At 41.1% G+C, this 25,084-nt stretch overlaps 1 protein-coding gene across 3 annotated transcripts in view; it reads left to right on the top strand.

Moving 5' to 3' along the window:
* Positions 1–25,084, top strand: part of LOC126213114 (uncharacterized) — a 282,224-nt gene that overhangs the window by 198,775 nt on the left and 58,365 nt on the right. The window contains exons 10-11 of one of the 3 annotated variants that reach the window (XM_049940715.1): positions 9,740–9,855; positions 21,960–21,997. In XM_049940715.1, coding sequence (XP_049796672.1) covers positions 9,740–9,781 — 42 coding nt within the window. In that variant the 3' untranslated portion in view covers positions 9,782–9,855; positions 21,960–21,997. Of the gene's footprint in view, positions 1–9,739; positions 9,856–21,941; positions 21,998–25,084 lie in introns of all 3 variants that reach the window. The other 2 variants (XM_049940717.1, XM_049940716.1) reach the window with 2 other exon arrangements.

The raw sequence follows: 25,084 nt of genomic DNA, 5'->3' as shown, positions 1-25,084 counted from the left end.
GCGTCGTCTCACGCGGTCTGCACGTCCAGCACGAACGCTGGTCCAACTGAGGCGCCAGGTGGAAATGGCATGGCAAGCCGTTCCACAGGACTACATCCAGCATCTCTACGATCGTCTCCATGGGAGAATAGCAGCCTGCATTGCTGCGAAAGGTGGATATACACTGTACTAGTGCCGACATTGTGCATGCTCTGTTGCCTGTGTCTATGTGCCTATGGTTCTGTCAGTGTGATCATGTGATGTATCTGACCCCAGGAATGTGTCAATAAAGTTTCCCCTTCCTGGGACAATGAATTCACGGTGTTCTTATTTCAATTTCCAGGAGTGTATAATACAGTCTCCCACTGAAAAATATGGCACCATACTCACTACTTACATGACTGCTTTAAGCTAGTTTTTTTTTTTTTACATACCATGGTTTAATGATTTATACTTAGCTCTCTCCCCTGCCCCCCTCCTCAACACACGAGGGTGCATGCACACGCACGCAAGTACACGTGCCCGCAACCCCCCCCCCCCCCCCCCCACACACACACATTATATTATTATTGCAAATTCAGTAATTCCTCTGTGGAGGAGGAGGAGGAGGAGTTAAGTTGATATGTATTAAGTGTTTTGTTACATTGTGCCACCTGCATATATACATTTAATGGCTCTATTGTGATTGTGATACCTCCAAACATCGTGTCAGTACATCACACTAACAATGACAAGAATATCTTTCTTATATTACTGACAGATGCAGCTAAGACAGCTTTCCACTACTACACTTTTTTGCTGACGGGCAGAATTACTACAATATGGTTACCTGACATTGTCAGCAGAAGAATGATATCTGCATTTGAATAACATAATCTTTTTACTAGAGAAGTTTATTGGCCCGGATTACAATATATATAACTAGTTTCAGCAAGTTAAAGTGTCATCTTCAGATCTGAAAAAGTTATTGTATTAACACGATTCACGTTGTCCATCGCACTTCACATTGTGTAGACCGGGAACTGTCCGCTAGGCCTGCCCGATGTGAAACTGATTGGGCACCACCCATGCTGCCTGAGTTGTTGTTCTGCTGGCAGAGGGCGCTGCCAAATTCTCGCGTGCCCTCTGGTGGACGGGACTTTACTTGCAGCAACTACTGTCCTTGACGCGCCGTGCCGATGTGCGCCTCCCGGGATCTTTCTGGTGGCTACTGCACTCCGCCTCCTCCGGGGGGTGAAGCCACTGTGATCCACTGCGTCGGAAGGTGGAGCGTCGTGCAGTAGCGATGACCTCCACGTCCATTGGAATGCTGGAGTCGGGGGGGGATCTGTCAACCCTCGAGCCAGAACCTTCGAATACGGTTGGAAGTTATCCACACCGGAGCCCGGGACAGAACGGGTGACAAGCTGTTGAACTCTAGATCTTGTTCCACCTTGGGAGGCGCAAGACCCAGTGGCAGGGATGACAGAAGTCACGACCACAGGTGAACCAGCCTCCTGAGAAACCAGGCCTGCGAGGGGGGCCGGCTCTCACTGGGGCATCTCTAATGACAGCAATGCTGGCGCTGGAGCTACTGCAGGCCGCCAAGGCTGAGAACTATCACAGTGTGGCAGAGTCACAGGTGGGAGGGGCGGTAGCGTCCCCTGAGAAAACAACACAGGTGCCAGCAATGGGGAAGCTGGCACCTGAGGGGTTGGAGGGTGGGTGCCCAAACGTGGACATAGCTGATTTTGGTGACAACGAACCTCACGGTCCCCCGCCTTCAAGGTATAGAGCCAGTGGCCATAGCGATACGGGACCACCACCGGTATCCAACGTGGATTGCGACCAAACCCACATTCCCAGACCGACATACCTGATGGAAAGCCGGGTACCCCGTTTTGCGAAGACTGTTGAGGACCAGGCCGGAGTCCTAGGTTGGCGCCTGTGGAGGAGCTCTGCGGAGTTGTGTTCTCCCATCGGTGTGGTCTGGTATGCCGTCAGGAACAACGTCAACGCCTCCTCCACAGGAAATTCGTGCACATACTTTTTCATCTGCATCTTAAATGTGCGCAACATGCGCTCGGCTTCCCCATTCGATTGTGGATGAAAGGGGGGAGAGCAAATGTGCCGAATATCGAAGCGCCTACAAAAATCCTGGAAGGTCTGCGAAATAAACTGAGGTCCATTCTCCGATACCAGGGTGACTGGCAGACCTTCCACAGAAAAGATTTTTGTGAGTGCTTGGATTGCAACTTCTGAAGTGGTTGAGGAGCAGCGAACCACATATGGGAATCGGGAATAAGCATCAATGACAATGAGCCAAAAGCCATTGAGAAACGGGCCCGCAAAATCTATGTGAACACGTTCCCATGCCAGGGTTGCAGGCAGCCATGAAGAGAACCCTGACCTGGGAGACGCCTGTTGGCTCACACACTGGGAACAGGTGGCCACCAAGTGCTCAATTTCTCTGTCAATACAGGGCCAGTACACATGTCTTCCAGCCAAGGTTTTAGTACGGGAAACACCCCAGTGCCCCTCATGTAATAACATGAGGACCTCCCTTTGCAAACTTGCAGGAACAAGCGCGCGAGGAGCTGTATCATCGGTAGCCAGAAGGAGATCTCCTTCCAAGACTGAGAGGCAGTCTCATAGAACAAAATAATTACGAAGAGGGTCAGATGCCCAGCCTGGCGGTCGGGATGACCACCCCTGCTGAATGAGGCGAACTACTTGCCGGAGAATCGGGTCTGCTGCCGTTTCCCTGGCGACTAGAACTAGTGATCGGGAAGCCATCAACCCCTTGGCGGGACGCCACATCCAAATGAAAACACATAACCTCCTCCCGATCGAACTTGGGATATGGGCCCACCGGAAGATGGGAAAGAGCGTCGGCATTGGCATGCTGCCCAGTAGGGCGAAAATGAATGTCATAATGGTACTTAGAGAGGAACAAAGCCCAGCACTGCAGCCTGTGGGCTGCCCTATCCGTAATCTGAGAGGCGGGGCCAAATAACGATATTAATGGCTTATGGTCAGGCGATTAACTGAAACTTCCTGCCATACAAGAAAGGGTGAAACTTGGTAACAGCGTAGACAATGGCCAAAGCCTCTTTTTCCACCTGGGAGTAATGGGCCTGCACGGGACTAAGAGTTTTAGACGCAAATGCCAGTGGCTGCTCGGAGCCATCCGCATTGCGATGGACAAGGAAAGCCTCCACCCCATACTGCGAAGCATCTGTAGCCAGGACCAACAGCTTATTGGGGTCAAAAGTAGCCAAACAAGGTGCTGACGTGAGGAGGCCCTTCAACGAGCTGAATGCTCGCTCACATGAAGGTGACCAATCAATAGGAACACCCTTGCACAGAACGCAGTACAGGGGGCAGGCTATGGCGGAAGCCCTGGGAATGAACCGGTGGTAATGGGAAATCTTGCCTAAAAAAGCTTGTAACTCATTCAGCAAAGTGGGCCGCGGCAGGTCGACGATACCTTGGACCAAACTTCCTAGTGGCTGGACACCGTGCCGAGAGATGGTGTAGCCCACATACTCAATGGACGGTTGGAAGAAGTTCGACTACGCAGGTTGCAATGCAGGCCCACGGGCCTGAATTTCAGAAAGAGGGTTCGAAGGTTGTGCAAGTGTTCCTTCGTGCTGTGGCCTGTGACAATCATGTCGTCCAGGTAATTAATACAATGAGGGATTGTCGACATGACGTGCTCAAGATAATGCTCAAATATTGCCGGGGCCCTGGATATTCCAAAGGCCAACGCTGGTATTGGTAAAGGCCAAACGGGGTGTTCACGACCGTCAGCCGTTTGGAGCCCTCATCAAGTGGTATCTGATGATAAGCCTCCGAAAGATCGATTTTCGAAAAATATTGGCCTCCCGCCACGGCAGAGAACAATTCATCAGAACAAGGCAAGAGATAGGTGTCCACCACCAATTGGGAATTAATGGTGGCCTTGAAATCGCCACAAAGACATAATTTTCCCGAGGGTTTCCTGACAATAATGAGGGGCGAAGCCCACTCACTAGAAGAAATGGGAAGAATGACCCCAAGGTCTGTCAGCTGGTCTACCTCTGCTTTTACCTGAGGGCGGAGAGGCAAGGGGATGTGCCTCGCGCGTAGAAAACACAGGCGAGCCGATACCTTCAACGTTAAGTGAGCTTCAAAGTCTGAAACACACCCTAGGCCCTCTTCAAAGATGTCCTTAAAGTCAGAGGTCAAAGATTCCAATGATTGATACGGAACGTCTTCGGAGACCAACTGTATGTTGTCTGTGATAGAAAAGCCGAAAACTTGAAAGGCATCCAATCCAAAAAGATTAGCAGAGCTCGCATCACTGACAACAATAGAAGTAAGAGGCCGAGTGACCGATCATGATGTATATAGCATGACGCACAGGACGGTAACAGGGGCTGGCGGCCAGAACTTTGTTTACGCCCGTGCGGGAGTGGGAGCGGCCGGATTGTACCGCTCGTACGTCGCCCACCCCGGACGCAGTGGACGCGGCCGTACCGCCCTGAACCGCCACTACGTCGCATCATGCTTCCAACTGTTGACCTGCGGCGTGAGAGACTTCATACGATTGAGCAATGGACAGGACTTCCTCAAGGGAAGGATCTTCCAACTGCAGGGCCTGTTGCCGGACCTCCCTATCAGGGGCCAAACGAACAATGACGTCTTGCACCATAATGTGATCATACGACTCTCGCGACTGCTCCGTGAGAAAATGACAATTGTGACTAAGACCGTGCAGGGTAGCGGCCCATGCCCGGTTAGACTGCTGGGGCTGTTTCCTGCACTGATAGAACTCGACCCTAGCCGCCGCAACATGCGTGCCGTGGCGATAATATGAAGACAGCAATGAACACAATGCATCAAAAGACAAGGACGAGGGTTCCTGCAATGGCGCTAGCTGCCGCAAAACTTGATGCAGCGAGGGAGATATCCAAGACAAGAAAAGAGCATGACATACCTCCGCATCGGCAACATGAAATGCCTGGCAATGCTGCTGAAGGCAATGTTCATATGCGTCCCAATCCTCCGCCATCTCATCATACGGTGGGAAGGGGAGGAGGGAATGGCGCTGGAGCAGACTGCGTGGAGAGCAACGCCCGAAGCGCTTGTTTCATGGTTGCCAGGAGCTCCGTCTGCTGCTCAACCAAAACCCGCACTAAATCCTCCATGCCAAGGATAAGCTGCGAAACCAGAACAACAATGCAACACGCATAAGAATGACCCTACTCATCGCCAATTGTGTATTAACACGATTCTCGTTGTCCATCGCACTTTACATTGTGTAGACGGGGAACTGTCCGTTAGGCCTGCCCGATGTGAAACTGGTTGGGCACAGCCCGTGCTGCCTGAGTAGCTGTTGTTCCGCCGGCAGAGGGCGCGGCCGAATTCTCGCGTGCCCTCTGGTGGATGAGACTTTACTTGTGGCAACTACTTTCCGTGACGCGCCGTGCTGATGTGCGCCTCCCGCGATCTTTCTGGTGGCTACTACAGTTATGATGGTGTCACAGTGTTCTAAGTAACTTGTATCACTTGTACGATACTTTCCAACTGTATGTCTGTTGTAGCTGACTGGTACTACCACTTGTTATCTTTTAATATAAAGACACTGTATAGATCTCATTTCTAACCATAAGTATTTTAATTGTAGATTGTCACTATCCTTTCATGTATTATACAAATATGGAAAATATTAAATTAGTTATGTTTCTAAGTTATCATGTGCTGATTTCTGTGTTTTTCCTTCTTCTAAAAATTCTATTTCCAGGCACAAGTTCAAAGATTTTCTTAACATCTTTTTTCCAGAAGTCATAATTTTTATCTCCATCATCTAGCTCAATGTCCATGTTTGAGTCCCATACATTTATACCAATCGCACAATTGTTGCATAAATGCTGAGGGGTTCTTTTTTTTAGTGGTTTGCAACTGAATAGTTTGTCCATTGAGAATAGACACCTTTTTGCAGATTTTATCTTGTTCATTTTCACCACGTAACGCCCGCTGTTTACGTCCTTCTTTGTTGCTGAGTGATGTATCACTTTTGGTTCTGATGCTGCAACTCTTCCTTTCCTATATCTTTACTACTTTTTATCTGTATAAATGATGAACTATTGGTTTTGCCATTTAACAACTTTTTAATAACTGTGGAAGTATTACAGGCATTGGGTCTCACCTAATATGTCACCTGCCTATACGTTTTACATGAACCTTTCAAGACTCGCTCGATCTGTTTACAAAGAGATAGCAGAATATTTCTTCCTTTGACATTGTCCAACAACGACCTAGGAAGCTTGACACCCTCGCAGCCCAGGCTCTTCCATGGCTCACGGTAGTTTGCAGCATTCGTTTTATTCCTTACCCACTTGCCACTACGTCAAACTTTCATGGTGATTGTTGGGCAATATCTTCCACGTTATCTTCAACATAAATAAACTTTCTTCCCGCAGTATTTCTGAAAACCAAAAAACAAACTTAAAGAACATAATAATAATAACTGTTCTTACAATTATTCCTATAAGTCTTGGTCGATTTAATGAGGGGTGGGACAGGCCTAAGCCTTGTGACACCACACTTTTATTGCCAGTGATTCTTCCACTTCCTCTTTATTGTTTCTTGTTACTTGCACACACAGTTTTTCCTGATTGATTCTCAGACCCACTTTATCTGCCTCTTATGTAGATTTTTAGTTTGTGTTAGTTCATCTTTCTCCTGTATAATGAAAATGTCATCGGCAGATGCCAACTGTTTCACTTGACATCCTACATTTACACATCTTCCAATTGATGATAGACTATTTTTATGGCCTTTTCCAATACCAAAGTTAAATAGGTTGCAGGAGATGCAGACTCCCTATTTGACATCAGTCTCCACTGTAAAATATTCAGATGCCTTGCCTTCAACCTTCACATTATGTTTATTTTGGTCAGTGCACATTCTAGTAAGCCTGATCAGCTTCATATCTATTCCTGATTCTTCCGTTATCCTTCATATGCGTTCTGTATTACCACTTTCATAGACTTTTTCCTGTAATTGACAACAATAAAAGTACAAAGAATATGAAAATCAAAGGGAAATTCGGTTAATACAACTTTTTGTCTTTCGAGATAGTGGAAATATCATGAAAGCATTTGCTTTTAATGAAATGTCTCAAACTTTGCCTTGTTCACAGGGAAAATATTTAAATCTAATACTGATAAGTGGTAGTTATGTAATGTTGAAACTGAATCCTTTTTTTTCATCAAGACTTTGAAGTGAGTGGCCATTTTTTGCCCAAAGGTAGATTTACCCTCAGGATTAATGCAGTTTTACATTGCAAAACAGCCCATGGCAGTGTTGTGATGACACTAGATGAAACATCAGCACCTTGTCATATTGCACACCAGAACTTTGAATGTGAGGTAATTAGGGACAGTAATTCTTATCAAAAGTTGCAATATAGACACAGAATTAATGAACAAGCAATGATGACGTATTTCATAAACTACTGCAGCAAAATTCTGAATGGGTGTTCTTGATAAGTCATAAGAACAATTTTACACACTTGTGTGAATGGAGGGATTAAGCAGAGTGTTTTACAATTCTTTAAAAATGTCAAGATATTTTTACTTGAGAAAAACTAATATTATTAATAGTAACAGGTAGAAGGCATTTCATATTGCCATATTCCTTCCATCTAATTGCTTATTAACATGAAGAAACATATTTATTCCCTCAGTTGAATGGTTTGAATGATGAAACAGTAATATTAAAATAAAGCTTTTCAGAGCATTTAATTATGTTCATATATATGCACACAGTAAGGTCTTTGCTGCCTTTGTATTGTAAAACCTCAGTCATTTTTCACTTTCAGATATTGTATCTCTTTTGTGAGAGAACACTTGTGCAAATATTATCAAGTTCACCTGTGGCCTTCACAATGTGCCAGAGAAAAAGCAACAAAATAAAATTTAAATGCAAATGAGCAAAATCTGACCTAAGAATCTGTGCAGTGAGAATGTGGTAATATCCTGTGCTAGCAGTGTTACTGCACTTTCATTTGCAAATTGTTCCCTCATAACTTAGCAGTTATATTTCATCAATGCGTCATATGAAATTTGCTGTAGATTTTTAATGTAGTGTCTATGAGAGTTGAACTTTAAGATTTTATAATTGATCCCCTAATGTCACAGAACTTGGTACAGTACAAGAGATAATACTGAGCTTTGACACCAGTATTCGCATAAAATATGAAATCACCAGATATGATAGTTCCTTTCAGTCCTGTGAAATGCAGACTTGACACTCAAATTATATTTATGTTGCCCTGAAGAAGTATTATTACGGTTTTTGAGGAAATAAATAGTAGTGCATCATAGTTTCTTGGTATTTTAACATTAAGTGTGAATACTTGTTTTTCGTACCTCAGCTACTGAATTCTAAATGTGTAGACCTTTGCAGAGAGCGGGCTGCTTGTGTTTTGTATCATGTCACTGCCAATCTTAGTGATAAACACTACTGATTGGCAGCTTACTGCAGTAGCCATTGTTAATTGATGTTTCTCCTTAGCTGACATGTAACTTTGTAGCAAAAGTGTCATTATTGGCAATGTCAATATGCATACAAGATGATTTCATGTTCAATTACATTTAACATGTCAGCATTTGCTACCTCTTTGTGTTGCCTCTGCTTTTTCATATTCTCAGTACAAATCATAGAAACTACATCTCTAGTAGTCATGCTCATTTAACAGCTTTCAAAAATTCAAAAGTTTGAGTTTCAGTTTTTGGACTCTTATTTTGTATTTCCAGTCTCAGTTTAACAGTAAGCTGGCAGGGGTGAGGCTGCCAGTGTTCCACTTTTGGTTTCCTGATAAAAAGAAATCTAAAACTAAATTTTATAATTTGAAAAGTGATGACGTAATTGACATGAAGTGGAAAACATATATTTTTCTGAGTGCTATTGATGGTTTTGAGCACTTCTATTACTTGTAAGTCATGATTTTTAATGCAGAATATAGTAGATAAAATTTTGTACGAAAAGAATATATATGGGAGAAGATACTGATAATTGAAATGCTGTAATGACAAAATGATAGTATTTGTTAAATAGAGACACTGTTGTGCCTTCATTTGGGGACTGAATAAATGGGTTAAATTACAGTTGGTTGCATGGTTAGATCTCTTTTTATGATTTAATGGTCACAGTAGAAATTGTCTAGGAGAGGGATGTGGATTACTAAAAGTTGAGATACAGGTAACATATGGTGACACCAGTGTAACAATAAGCCAGAGTTCTCAAGGATGGAGCATGTTTGGAGTGTTGGGACTCCAGTTTGTCAGAGATGTAGAGTGAGTGGATATGTTCTATTTGTTTGAGGAGGTGGTACAGAATAAGGATGGGAGAATGTTGTCAAATGTGGAAAGCAAGGCAGATACCATGTGTCATTAAAGAATTTTGAGGAAGTGGAGTAATGTGGGAGGAGCAGACATCAATGTAGCATTTGCATAAGTGAGAATGTGCAGAGTGGTCTTGTATTCAGGGATGATGTCTGTGCAATGCAATCTTCATGTTAGAGTAGCTAGTAATTTTGTTTTGGGGGGTTAGTAGATGGTTTTTTTAATCTAGTGTTACATAGTGGTATTTTAGTGTTTCAGTGAGCTGGATTTGATTTTGTAGATTGTTAGGTAAAGGTGTAGTGGATGGGCTGTGTGAGTGTGTTTTATTATAGTTATTACATGGGTTTGTCCAGGGTTGATGGAAATGTGTAATGTGTTACACTCAGCAGGAGGAGTCGAAGAGATTATGGGGAAATTGGAGTATATGATGGATGTCAAAGATGGCAGTGTAATCAGCATATGGAAATGAATAAACTGGAAGGAAGGTTTCTGGGAAAGCCAGGTATGGATGAGAAATAAACTGGTTAGCTGTGGGCATATGCCAAAGTGCATGTACCGTGAGTGTTATCAGTAAGTTATTTTTGTTCTGATATTAGACAAATAATGTGTCTAATATATAAATGAGTTAATATATAAATAATATATTTTGTTTTGAATTAAGACTTTTTTGCTTAACTCGAGCATGTTTTTCATATAACATGTGCTTCTTTGTACAACTCCTCCATATACATATTGCACATCCTACCTGTTCGACTTGAAGATTGGAATGAGGGAAAAAACTACTGTCTGTGTGTTTCTGTATGAATGCTGATTTCTATTATCTGGTCTTCACAGTCCTTGCACAAGATGCATGTTGATGCCAGTTGAATAATTCTGTAGTCTGTTGCAAATGTTGGCTGTCTCAGTAGTGTCTTACAGCAATAATGTCTTCTTCCCTCCAGGGATTTCCATTCAAGTTTATGGAGCACTGCCATGATACTCTTACGTTTATCAAAACAACTGGTAACAGATTTACCAGTGCGCATCTGAATTGCTTCAATTTCTTCCTTTAGTCCAACTTGGTGGGAACCCAACCTTTGATTAGTACTCACTATCTGGTTGCACAAGTGATCTGTATGTGGTCTTCTTTATAGATGAACTACATGTTCATAGAATTCTTCCAATAAACCAAAGTCAAGCATTCACTTCAACTGTCAATGATCTTGCACTAGTTCAGTTTCATGTTGCCTCTATTCTGTCTGACTCGCCCTGTATCCTTCTAGAGTCAGTCAAACACGATAACGTCTTGTACACTATAATGTCATCAGCAGAGAGTTGCAGATTTCTGCATATATATGAGAACAAAAGTTACTAAGTTAATGTAGTGCCATCTTGATGATGATGTAAACGTTGCTGGCGGACTAAAAAATTGCATGCTGCTCCAGCACTCAAAATTGGGACTATTATCTTTTGTGGGAAGTAGTCTGCTGACTGAGCAATCCAACATCTTTCAGGATATGATTTAGAAACTGTGTCCACTGTAAAGTTATTATAGTTGTTTCTTGTGAATGTCAAATGCCTGCTGCTGATAGTGATGATGGTTGGTGATGACTTTTTGAATACCATCTCTTTACATAAACTGGCCTGTTGTTAAGCTCTAGGACCGCCCAGAGTCACCTGAAAATAAACGAATTTTAGGTTTAATGATTCTCTTGCTGTTTGCACAGATTTTTCTACATCAGTAGAGCAGCATATTTGGGCAACATTTTTAAAATTTTCCTGTTCTCTTTTGTGATTTTAAAATATGTGTTTCATGCATTATTGCTTGTTGTGTATTATATTTTCTGCATAGCCACCATGAATAAACACTTTAAAGTACATTTTTCCCATGTGACTGGCATAGAAACAGTGCACATAATGATTTTGCAGGCAACAAAATAATAATAAAAATGAAAAGTTCATAATTACTGTTTTATAAGTAAAAGTCAGCTTACCAACAATTGCATATTGTCCTTGAGTTGTTTCACACAACTGCATACTGTTGTTGAAAAACCAAATAACAATATCATCAAATGTACAAAGTAAGGAAATATCTCTCAAAATGGATCTTGTATTAAGATTTTTGAGGTTACAGTCAACAATGTCAAACACCTTTCAGTCCAAATTGAACATTATTGTGATAATTTTACTACAACTGTATATTGTGCAGTCATGCATGGATACTCATTTCAATGGAATGATCAATCATTGTGTAATGCTTGTGACATGTAGATGTATGTGTCTCAAATTTTTAATAATTCCTTTTATTTGCAGGTAACTGAATGGTAAGAAAGTTAAACTTCTTGGCATATTGACAACTTGTGTTGGACTAGGTTCTAACCTGATTCTTTTATTTCATAGTTTGTCACACACTTTTAATCTGACAGAAAGTTTTAAAACAGTGCTCACTCTGCTGCAGAATGAAAGATGAGTTCTGGAAACCACAAGGTTGCCTGTTATCTATATGGCATTTAGCGATATGAAAGCAATGCTTGTTCAGTCAGTTCATGATGTGCATGTGCATGTGCTGACATTGTGATGCTTCACCTGATTGAAATGTATTCCTGGCATACAAATGAACTTTTGTTTCCATACATGTCTGAATACATTTTGTGTCTCATACACAGTGGGAGCACATTTATATCTGTGAAGGTCTTGAAACATTTACTATTGTTCACAGATTTTTTTTCCTTTGTCTCAGTAATGGAGCTAGTTTTACCCATGTCCTATATGTCCATTGCAACATCTGTTATCACCATGATGTGTTGCAATGGACTCTTTAGACATTACACATTCACCCTTTTTTACTGCTTGGTCCTTGTAGTCCACCCAGTATATTTTGATTATTTCCATTCACAATTTCCTAATGTGACTGAAACCTCTAGAGCCTTAGTATGTGTCATTTCTGCAGAAAATTCTTGATACTTGAGAAGGTTCTTAATTTTATCATTATTCTCAGAATCTATTGTCTGAGTTCAATTACTGTGAGGTCTTACGGATTTGTTCGATCCATTGCCCTCCTATTTTCTTTCCCAGATGTCTCATTACATGTTGTCATAAGAATATGTTTTATGGCTGTTATAAGATGTGAAAGAAAGAAAAGGTTCTTTTCTTCTTCTTTGTACTGATAGTTGGCTCAATCTCTTGTAGAACGCTTTCATTCAGGAGGGTTCTTCAAAGTCCTGTGGCCATATATTTTCATTTACTGTAGTCCCAGTGATTCTGCTTTAGATTTTGAGGAGATAAGCAAGTCTCTTTCTGTTTTTCATTTGGAACAGAGTTCCACAAGCGTAAGTGACTCTTGGAGAGTTAAAGTTCCATTGTGTTGGATCTCTGTATGTAATGACAAACATTTTTTATTATCTGCTGACCAAGTTATTTCTTCATTAATTTATTTATTTTGATTTTGTTGATCTTAATTATCCATTTTACTTGCTCAGTTAGGTTGCCAGTGATAATTAGAACCAGGCATTTAAACTGCAGAAATAGGATAATTTTCTGATCAGTCATGTAGACTTTATTTATACACAGAGTTTCCATGAGCAGAATCTTAATTTTCTAGAATCTTAATTGGAACATCTTCCATACTGAAGGCTAAGAGACCTAGATCATCTTCAAACAGTAGGTAGTTCATTATAGCGTGTTCTTATTGAGGGTTTTGCTCTGATTTAGAATTAGAAGATATTTCCATTTGCCAAACTATGATGATGTGATCAAAAGCCACATTGAAAAGCAGCGGAGATAATCCATCATCTTCTCTCAGACCAGTCTTCATTATAAAGTCTTTTGACTCTTCTCCCTTGAATTTTACTTTGGAATTTGTGCCGGTTAAATTTAGCTTGAGGTGTTTTTTAACTTTCTGATGAAGACCATGTGAGGACATTTTATTTTGTGTGTCCATGAACACTACAATATACTTTTGTAAAATCCGTGAGGCGGATAAGGAGCCATTTACTTCTGTATTTGTAATACTGCAATATTAAGTTCAGTCTGAGACTTTGGCTTAGTAGCTTCTGCATAAAAAAAAATCTTCCTTGCTATTCTCGAAATTCCAGTTCCAGACTATTTTTGGTCCTGTTGTAAATTATGTAGGGGGAAATGTATGTGCAGTTCAGAAGAGTTATTTATAATTATCTTGATTGACCTTTTTCTCCTTATTCAAATTCTAGATTGATTATTCCGAGGCCCAATGTGCCAGAATTTTGTCCCTCTGCCAGATTTTAATTATACACTCCTGGAAATTGAAATAAGAACACCGTGAATTCATTGTCCCAGGAAGGGGAAACTTTATTGACACATTCCTGGGGTCAGATACATCACATGATCACACTGACAGAACCACAGGCACATAGACACAGGCAACAGAGCATGCACAATGTCGGCACTAGTACAGTGTATATCCACCTTTCGCAGCAATGCAGGCTGCTATTCTCCCATGGAGATGATCGTAGAGATGCTGGATGTAGTCCTATGGAATGGCTTGCCATGCCATTTCCACCTGGCGCCTCAGTTGGACCAGCGTTCGTGCTGGACGTGCAGACCGCGTGAGACGACGCTTCATCCAGTCCCAAACATGCTCAATGGGGGACAGATCCGGAGATCTTGCTGGCCAGGGTAGTTGACTTACACCTTCTAGAGCACGTTGGGTGGCACGGGGTACATGCGGACGTGCATTGTCCTGTTGGAACAGCAAGTTCCCTTGCCGGTCTAGGAATGGTAGAACGATGGGTTCAATGACGGTTTGGATGTACCGTGCACTATTCAGTGTCCCCTCGACGATCACCAGTGGTGTACGGCCAGTGTAGGAGATCGCTCCCCACACCATGATGCCGGGTGTTGGCCCTGTGTGCCTCGGTCGTATGCAGTCCTGATTGTGGCGCTCACCTGCACGGCGCCAAACACGCATACGACCATCATTGGCACCAAGGCAGAAGCGACTCTCATCGCTGAAGACGACACGTCTCCATTCGTCCCTCCATTCACGCCTGTCGCGACACCACTGGAGGCGGGCTGCACGATGTTGGGGCGTGAGCGGAAGACGGCCTAACGGTGTGCGGGACCGTAGCCCAGCTTCATGGAGACGGTTGCGAATGGTCCTCGCCGATACCCCAGGAGCAACAGTGTCCCTAATTTGCTGGGAAGTGGCGGTGCGGTCCCCTACGGCACTGCGTAGGATCCTACGGTCTTGGCGTGCATCCGTGCGTCGCTGCGGTCCGGTCCCAGGTCGACGGGCACGTGCACCTTCCGCCGACCACTGGCGACAACATCGATGTACTGTGGAGACCTCACGCCCCACGTGTTGAGCAATTCGGCGGTACGTTCACCCGGCCTCCCGCATGCCCACTATACGCCCTCGCTCAAAGTCCGTCAACTGCACATACGGTTCACGTCCACGCTGTCGCGGCATGCTACCAGTGTTAAAGACTGCGATGGAGCTCCGTATGCCACGGCAAACTGGCTGACACTGACGGCGGCGGTGCACAAATGCTGCGCAGCTAGCGCCATTCGACGGCCAACACCGCGGTTCCTGGTGTGTCCGCTGTGCCGTGCGTGTGATCATTGCTTGTACAGCCCTCTCGCAGTGTCCGGAGCAAGTATGGTGGGTCTGACACACCGGTGTCAATGTGTTCTTTTTTCCATTTCCAGGAGTGTAGTTACGTTTTCCTGCATTTTTCTACATTTATACACAAAAAGATCTTCACTACCTGCCTTGTAATTCTTTAGTCCCATAATTGTGACTTCTAGTTCATTGACTGTTAGGAAATTTATTGATCTGGGTTGATTATAGTTAGTGTGTTCAGTGTTTGCTTGAAATGTTTCCAGTGGGTCAGAATAATATAAAACTTTGTTGAATGCATGTATGGAGCCCTGGGGTTTCTTGTTTACTATTGGCTAACATCCCTGATTTATCTCTCGGCATTAATGTAATGGTGTAGTTTTTGGAGATGCCTACCAGTAGCCTTGTAACTTTTTTTTCCCAAAAATTTATCTTCTCACCTTCCTAGGATGCTTTCGAGAAGTTTACATTTTTTTGTCTAATGATTTGTTTATTTTTCTTTTTTATTAGTACTATATTTGTGTTCTTCTGATCTTTGATCTTGATGACTTATTCAATTATCAGAATCTCCTTGTAGTAGTATAATTCATTCATTCATTCATTCATTCATTCAGGAATCACTTTTCAATGGTACAGTGGAAATGAAAAGATCAAAATTACACATACACACAAAAGATATAAGTATACTTTTACGAGGATAAAATCATTGGTTGGCTGTGGCTTTAAACTGTCCTGGCCTTTAGCTGAAATGATTTAGGAAAACAATAGAAAACCTCTTCCCCCATGAACCATGGACCTTGCCGTTGGTGGGGAGGCTTGCGTGCCTCAGCGATACAGATGGCCGTACCGCAGGTGCAACCACAACGGAGGGGTATCTGTTGAGAGGCCAGACAAACATGTGGTTCCTGAAGAGGAGCAGCAGCCTTTTCAGTAGTTGCAGGGGCAACAGTCTGGATGATTGACTCATCTGGCCTTGTAACATTAACCAAAACGGCCTTGCTGTGCTGGTACTGCGAACGGCTGAAAGCAAGGGGAAACTACAGCCGTAATTTTTCCCGAGGACATGCAGCTTTACTGTATGATTAAATGATGATGGCGTCCTCTTGGGTAAAATATTCCGGAGGTAAAATAGTCCCCCATTCAGATCTCCGGGCGGGGACTACTCAAGAGGACGTCGTTATCAGGAGAAAGAAAACTGGCATTCTACGGATCGGAGCGTGGAATGTCAGATCCCTTAATCGGGCAGGTAGGTTAGAAAATTTAAAAAGGGAAATGGAGAGGTTAAAGTTAGATATAGTGGGAATTAGTGAAGTTCGGTGGCAGGAGGAACAAGACTTTTGGTCAGGTGATTACAGGGTTATAAATACAAAATCAAATAGGGGTAATGCAGGAGTAGGTTTAATAATGAATAAAAAATAGGAGTGCGGGTTAGCTACTACAAACAGCATAGTGAACGCATTATTGTGGCCAAGATAGACACAAAGCTCATGCCTACTACAGTAGTACAAGTTTATATGCCAACTAGCTCTGCAGATGATGAAGAAATTTATGAAATGTATGACGAGATAAAAGAAATTATTCAGGTAGTGAAGGGAGACGAAAATTTAATAGTCATGGGTGACTGGAATTCGTCAGTAGGAAAAGGGAGAGAAGGAAACATAGTAGGTGAATATGGATTGGGGGGAAGAAATGAAAGATGAAGCCGCCTTCTAGAATTTTGCACAGAGCATAACTTAATCATAGCTAACACTTGGTTCAAGAATCATAAAAGAAGGTTGTATACCTGGAAGAATCCTGGAGATACTAATAGGTATCAGATAGATTATATAATGGTAAGACAGAGATTTAGGAACCAGGTTTTAAATTGTAAGACATTTCCAGGGGCAGATGTGGATTCTGACCACAATCTATTGGTTATGAACTGCAGATTGAAACTGAAGAAACTGCAAAAAGGTGGGAATTTAAGGAGATGGGACCTGGATAAACTGAAAGAACCAGAGGTTGTAGAGAGTTTCAGGGAGAGCATAAGGGAACAATTGACAGGAATGGGGGAAAGAAATACAGTAGAAGAAGAATGGGTAGCTCTGAGGGATGAAGTAGTGAAGGCAGCAGAGGATCAAGTAGGTAAAAAGCAAGGGCTAATAGAAATCCTTGGGTAACAGAAGAAATATTGAATTTAATTGATGAAAGGAGAAAATATAAAAATGCAGTAAATGAAGCAGGCCAAAGGGAATACAAACGTCTCAAAAATGAGATCGACAGAAAGTGCAAAATGGCTAAGCAGGGATGGCTAGAGGACAAATGTAAGGATGTAGAGGCTTGTCTCACTAGGGGTAAGATAGATACTGCCTACAGGAAAATTAAAGAGACCTTTGGAGAGAAGAGAACCACTTGTATGAATATCAAGAGCTCAGATGGCAACCCAGTTCTAAGCAAAGAAGGGAAGGCAGAAAGGTGAAAGGAGTGTATAGAGGGTTTATACAAGGGTGATGTACTTGAGGACAGTATTATGGAAGTGGAAGAGGATGTAGATGAAGATGAAATGGGAGATAAGATACTGCGTGAAGAGTTTGACAGAGCACTGAAAGACCTGAGTCGAAACAAGGCCCCGGGAGTAGACAACATTCCATTAGAACTACTGATGGCCTTGGGAGAGCCAGTCATGACAAAACTCTACCATCTGGTGAGCAAGATGTATGAGACTGGCGAAATACCCACAGACTTCAAGAAGAATATAATAATTCCAATACCAAAGAAAGCAGGTGTTGACAGATGTGAAAATTACCGAACTATCAGTTTAATAAGTCACAGCTGCAAAATACTAACGCGAATTCTTTACAGACGAATGGAAAAACTGGTAGAAGCGGACCTCGGAGAAGATCAGTTTGGATTCCGTAGAAATGTTGGAACACGTGAGGCAATACTAACCTTACGACTTATCTTAGAAGAAAGATTAAGAAAAGGCAAACCTACATTTCTAGCATTTGTAGACTTAGAGAAAGCTTTTGACAACGTTAACTGGAATACTCTCTTTCAAATTCTGAAGGTAGCAGGGGTAAAATACAGGGAGCGAAAGGCTATTTACAATTTGTACAGAAACCAGATGGCAGTTATAAGAGTCGAGGGGTATGAAAGGGAAGCAGTGGTTGGGAAAGGAGTGAGACAGGGTTGTAGCCTCTCCCCGATGTTATTCAATCTGTATATTGAGCAAGCAGTAAAGGAAACAAAAGAAAAATTCGGAATAGGTATTAAAATTCATGGAGAAGAAGTAAAAACTTTGAGGTTCGCCGATGACATTGTAATTCTGTCAGAGACAGCAAAGGACTTGGAAGAGCAGTTGAACGGAATTGACAGTGTCTTGAAAGGAGGATATAAGATGAACATCAACAAAAGCAAAACGAGGATAATGGAATGTAGCCAAATTAAATCGGGTGATGCTGAGGGGATTAGATTAGGAAATGAGACACTTAAAGTAGTAAAGGAGTTTTGCTATTTAGGGAGTAAAATAACTGATGATGGTCGAAGTAGAGAGGATATAAAATGTAGACTGGCAATGGCAAGGAAATCGTTTCTGAAGAAGAGAAATTTGTTAACATCGAGTATAGATTTAAGTGTCAGGAAGTCGTTTCTGAAAGTATTTGTATGGAGTGTAGCCATGTATGGAAGTGAAACATAGACGATAACCAGTTTGGACAAGAAGAGAATAGAAGCTTTCGAAATGTGGTGTTACAGAAGAATGCTCAAGATAAGGTGGGTAGATCACGTAACTAATGAGGAGGTATTGAATAGGATTGGGGAGAAGAGAAGTTTGTGGCATAACTTGACTAGAAGAAGGGATCGGTTGGTAGGACATGTTTTGAGGCATCAAGGGATCACAAATTTAGCATTGGAGGGCAGCGTGGAGGGTAAAAATCGTAGATGGAGACCAAGAGATCAATACACTAAGCAGATTCGGAAGGATGTAGGTTGCAGTAGGTACTGGGAGATGAAGAAGCTTGCACAGGATAGAGTAGCATGGAGAGCTGCATCAAACCAGTCTCAGGACTGAAGACCACAACATAGAAAACCTAAATCAGTGTATTCAGACTGGGCTAATTCCATTCTCTGGAATATGAGTGCAGTGTCCTAAGTGCTGCAGTGCCTCATTCTGTTGGACCCTGTTGTACAGTGTTCTTTGATTTACACACAATTTACTCCAGATAATTTTTGTTTTTGCATGTCATAGCTGCAGACACTGAGGAAACCCACTAATGGTTCCTAGACAATGAACCTATCACTGTGTCCCTTGCACTAACTCCAATTTGTTCAGTTAACTAACTCCAGACCCCTAAAGATGTTGCTACAATCCATATGCATCTCCGTGTCCTCCCTCCAGTCCACCTGGAAAACCGAGTCAGCATTCCACCATGCTGAGTGGGCTGTTGAAACAGGAGAATGAGAAGACATTAATATCATGCACTATAAACCATAGCACAAGATTTTCTTGTAAAAGCATTGTAAAGTAACAAGGTGTTGTAGTTTTCCCCTTTCACAATTAACCACTACTATGAACCTCTAAGTAGTCCCTAATTATGTGGTGTGCAGTATTTACAAAGAACGATTTAGATCCATACTTCAAAAGATGTTTTTTACTAATAGTTTTCATCTCATTGGACAGTTTGCTGTACAGTTTTATTCCCTGGTAGATGTAAGATCTTGTGCTACGGTTTATAGTGCATGATATTAATGTCTTCTCATTCTCCTGTGTTCAACAGTCCACTCAGCATGGTGGAATGCTGACTCGGTTTTCCAGGTGGACTGGAGGGAGGACACAAAGATGCATATGGATAGTTGGATGATTCTATTAGTGAAATACTATGAATGTAACAGATTGGTAGGTGTCCTTGCTTGGTGCAGTAAGGGTACCCAATGTTTTAAATAGTTCCTTTATAATAAGCCCAACTACAGCTGCTAGTTATGATTCTTATGACAATTTTTTACATTTTAAAAGTTATGCCCATATATTGTGTATTCATTTCCCATAAAAGAATCCCATACCCATAATATGAGTATACATAGGATTAATGTTACCACAAGACATTGGCTGTTACAAACTGATGATAGAATCCTAAGAATAAAACATGCTGATGACATTCATTTTTCCAATTGCTCATTCCATAGTGACTGGCAATCAGTATTCATTCCTAAATAACTTTGTTTGTTACATAATCTGTAGATTTACGAGTATTAACTATCCTCAGTCAGAGTTGGTTTTCTTCTGTATGCTGAAGTTCATACATTTTTGGTCCACTGTTAATTTTTCACGTAGTGCCCATTCTTAAAGCTCATTGAGGGTTTCACTGGCCTTCTCCAAAGATATTTTGATGTGTTATAAGTGACCATGATATTACTGTCATTAGCAAAGGGAACTTTTTCTTCATGTATTATACTATCAGGAAAGTAATTGTTATGTAGTATCCCAATACACTACCCTGAGGAACTCCAGTGTTCTCATGTCCAACAATTGTTTTAGTAAAAAAATTATCAGCCAATGTCTATACTCTCTCTACCCTTTACACTCTGTCTCAATGTAAGACTGAACTCACTCATGTGCCATTTCTCTTACACCTAGTGCATCTAGCTTGTTAAGTAGTATTTTATAGTCAATTATGTCAAAAGCCTAGAACAAGTCTGAGAACTCCTTGTCAGGAGTTTCAAGTACTACTTTTGTGAACTCTGTAAAGGGCATCCTTCCCTTTGATAACTAAACCATGGTTCGTTAAAAATCTTGTATATGTTGATGTACCTTGTTTATCTATCACTCACAATTAATTCACCTTTTAAGGATGCAGTTAGTAATGGTCTGTGATTTAAAATAGTGGTTATATTCCTTTAGTAAAGGGTATACTTGTGCATGAATTAGGAATTCCTGGAATATACTGCGCTTTAGGAACATTGTGCAGCAGCTTCTCTGTAATACCAGAGGAATAGTTGTTTACAAAATCTGCCGTTTCCTGCGGATTTTGTATTATCCCACCCCAATTTTTCTTTATATTGTTATACTTAACTTCCAGATTTTCCTGTTTGCTGTTTTATGATGGCCCACACTACTTTGTTTTTATTTTCTGCATAATGTATTAATCTCAAAGGTTAATTTAAACATTGTGCAGAATTTAGAGAATCTACATCTACATAGTTAGCGAATGTGCTTCATCCTATTTTTGATTTGCCAATAGCCTAGAAAAAGTATGTATTTTATGTTCCATGGAGACCTTTTGCAGATCAGCAATTTTTGTGTTTTACCATGCCTATCTTTAGCTCTAGTATCTTATCATAGTGATCGGAAAGGACAGATCTCTTATAAATACTGTACACTTTTCATGTTTGATATCCATAAATATGTGATCAAAAACTAATGATGAAATTTACATAGTTAGCGAATGTGCTTCATCCTATTTTTGATTTGCCAATAGCCTAGAAAAAGTATGTATTTTATGTTCCATGGAGACCTTTTGCAGATCAGCAATTTTTGTGTTTTACCATGCCTATCTTTAGCTCTAGTATCTTATCATAGTGATCGGAAAGGACAGATCTCTTATAAATACTGTACACTTTTCATGTTTGATATCCATAAATATGTGATCAAAAACTAATGATGAAATTTTTGTTACTCCAGTAAAAAGTGTTCACCATTTGTGCCCTGCCAAAGTGCTCAAATGTATAGGAAGTTATTACTAATTTTGTTCTCAACATCTGTGTTTAATATTATTTATGCCTTCACATGTTAGTCTGGGGGGCTGAGGCTCTCTCAAAGATTTCAGTTGATTTGTTGAAGAAAGTGTCCACATTACCACTAGCAGTACATGCACACAATGATTAACTTTTTATGGATTTCTAGCTTTCTTTATTCAGTTTATTCCATTTCAAAATGTTTATTTACATTATTTGTTATCAAATCTTCTGCAACTTTAAAATGCTGTGTTTTTCATATTTTTTCTGTACTGATTTATCTTATTGATTTCCATGTCTAATAGCATTCTGGAATATTCCAGGAGGCAGCCTCGTAAAGACATGCACTAGACAGTACGCGGTAAGTTTATCTTTATTCACTGAATGTTTGTTTATGAAAAGTACTCTTTTTTTATTGTCTCACAGAACACTTCACGCAACATATTGAGTGGAAACGACAACCAACATACTGAGGGTTTATGTACTTTATTGTTGTAGCTATAGGCAATCATATTAGAAGGCATTATCAGTCATAATACATTTATGTATGGTGATCCAAGTTGTATTTGTACGTGTTTCTGGTCCTGTATATGTACACAGGGAGAATGACTTATTTTTGTGCCATTATTTTTTTCCCTCAATGTCAGCATAAAATAAAATTCGGGAAATACAACACCTTATGACTACATCCTTCACTGTCTGCCATATGAAATAAGTGTTTCGCTAAGCATAGAATTCTAATGAAATAAATTTGTGAAATTTTTCCTTCTGTCAAGCACTGTGTATTGTGGAAAGCAGGGATTATATTTGTTACTGTGATTGTTTTGTTAAACTCTTGATCAAGTAAGAGTAATCGAAAATCTGTGATAATTTGTGCATCAGTCAGACTAACAGAAATTTGAAACTAAGGCTCTTGATGGCTTTCACCCCTTTAAATTACAGAAATGGAATAAATTGGCAGTAGCCTCATATTTACCTGGATTTTAGTGCACCATGAACAGTATCGAAAGAGATCTCTAGGTTCTTAAAGTACAACATAAATATTGTATTCTGAACTCCTTGAAAACTTTTAAATTTTAAATGTACAATATTACACAAAAAACAAAAGGCTTTTGACACAGTGCTGTCCCAAAGATTTCTATCAAAGAAACCCTGTACTGTTCATCTACAAGGCCCAGAGAGCAGTAGATACCCGTGCCGGGCTGATGACATGCTCCTTGACTTCCAGAGGGCATTTGACACTCTTCCACACTCTCAGTTAGTGAAGAAACTAAGAATGTACAAAATATCAGACCAACTGTGTGATTGGATTGAAGAGTTTCTAGCAAACAGAACATAGCATGTCATTCTCAATGAAGAGAAGTCAGATTGCCAGAAAAATTGTACCATATTGCAGGAATACATGTAGAGGATCAATGCTTTGTGCAGGGATTGGCAGCTGATCCATAACATAAGCACATGTAATGTTTTGCGCATAAATAGGCAGAAAGGCCCATTATTATAGAATTACCTGATTGCATAACGGTCACTAACAGCAGCCACAGCCATGAAATATCTAAGAATGTGCATATGGAGCAATTTAAATTGGAATTACTGTATAAGAACAATCACAGAAAAGGCAGATGCCAGACAGATCCAGTGGAAAAATCCTCGGGAAATGTAGTGCACCACAAATGAGGTAACTCAGAAAACCTTCATTCGATCAGTAGTTGAATATTTCCTCATCACTCTGTTATGTACACCAGATAGAACTGATAGAGAAAATAGAGAAGCCTCTCAAAGATGAGCAGCATATTTTGTTACACATTCATTTAGTAAATGTGAAATCATCACAAAGATGCCCAGCCAAGTCTAATGGCAGGTATTGCAATAGAGGCTTTCTGTATCGTGGTGTGGTTTACTGTTAAAATTCCAAGACCATACATTCCTAGAAGAGTCAGCAAATGTATTGCTTCTTCTTACTTGTATCTTATGAAAATACCATGAAGATAAGATTTCAGTGCACTTGGAGGCTTACCAACTGCCTTCCTTACTATAACTCATTCATAAGTAGAGGGGGAGGGGGGGGGGGGGAAGAAACGTACAGTGGTACACAAAGTACCCTCCACCACACATCATAAGGTGGCATGTGCAATATGGATCTAGACATACAAGTACTTTGTTTCTCATTTCTAATTTGTATATAATCTTCATCTGTTTCCTTTAAAAGCTTCATTTCTATTATATCACAATGGGATACCTACAAGTATAATATTCTAGCAAATTAATTAAAGGTTAGCCAGACTATACCTACACCATTTCCTGTCTCCAGTAGTTGTCTAGGTTTTTGTCTTCTACAAAAATGAATGGGAAAATAAAGTGCTTTTTATTTATGAAAACATTACAAAACTGACTGCTAGCTGAAGTTCCACTATAAACTCTGCCACAAGAATTTAGTTCTCATAAGAATAGTGGTGTAGAACAGAAGTATTTTATGTGAACAGGTTTATTCCTGTATCTTCACTTTCATAATCATAGTAGTTGTGTGTTTACATTCCATTAGATAGTTAAACCCCAGTTGCTATATGTTCATAACCATGCATAACTTTTCTTTGGTCTAGAAAATCTATGATGGAATGTAATAGGCAGATTGGCTTTTTCCACTAACCCTCTCCTCCCCACCTCTCCCCTGCCCCCACCTAACCTCCTGACTGCACAAAGCTGCCCTACCATCTCCACCTTGACCCTGCATGCTCCCCAGTAGCATTTCACTATCCCCCACAGCTACCCTACTACCCCTCTCCCTCCCCACCCCAGCCTCTTCCTTACCCCTAGCCACTCGCCACTCCATCATGTACTGGTGATGCTGCTTGCAGTGTGGCTTCAGTTGCCTGAGACTCCAGTCATATGTGTGTGAACTGCATTTACGCACGCGTGCCATTCTGTGTGTGTGTGTGTGTGTGTGTGTGTGTGTGTGTGTGTGTGTGTGTGTGTGTGTGTGTGTGTTTGATGAAGGCCATATTGGCTGAAAACTTTATTTGTGGCAGTCTTTTTGTTGTGCCTATCTGTGACTCATATCTCAACTATATTGTTACTTCTCTTTTCTTTATTTATTCAAAGAGCAGAGGCAAAACATATTATCATCTGATGTCTTTTTCTGTTTACTATGGAAGAACATGATTCTTTACATCATTGTGAAGTTATTGCAAATGCCATGAATTAACATCTCTATTCAACACCTCTCTATTACTGATATAATCACAATGCATGAGTCCATACACCCTTGTAATTTTCCTTCACACCATTTAGCCTAGCCTTGTCTGAATTGTATAATATATGATTGTTGGATTTTGTACCTTCACTGAAATTAAAACCACAATTGGAGCACACTTCCTGTGGCGTTTTGTTGCATGGGATACACTTTCCCAGTCAAGCTTATGATGCTGTGGATTGCTGCAGCGAGCTTCTT

Source organism: Schistocerca nitens, chromosome 11 (assembly GCF_023898315.1).
Source record: "Schistocerca nitens isolate TAMUIC-IGC-003100 chromosome 11, iqSchNite1.1, whole genome shotgun sequence".
In the NCBI taxonomy this organism is placed as follows: domain Eukaryota; kingdom Metazoa; phylum Arthropoda; class Insecta; order Orthoptera; family Acrididae; genus Schistocerca; species Schistocerca nitens.
This window is presented reverse-complemented; position numbering and strand designations above follow the sequence as displayed.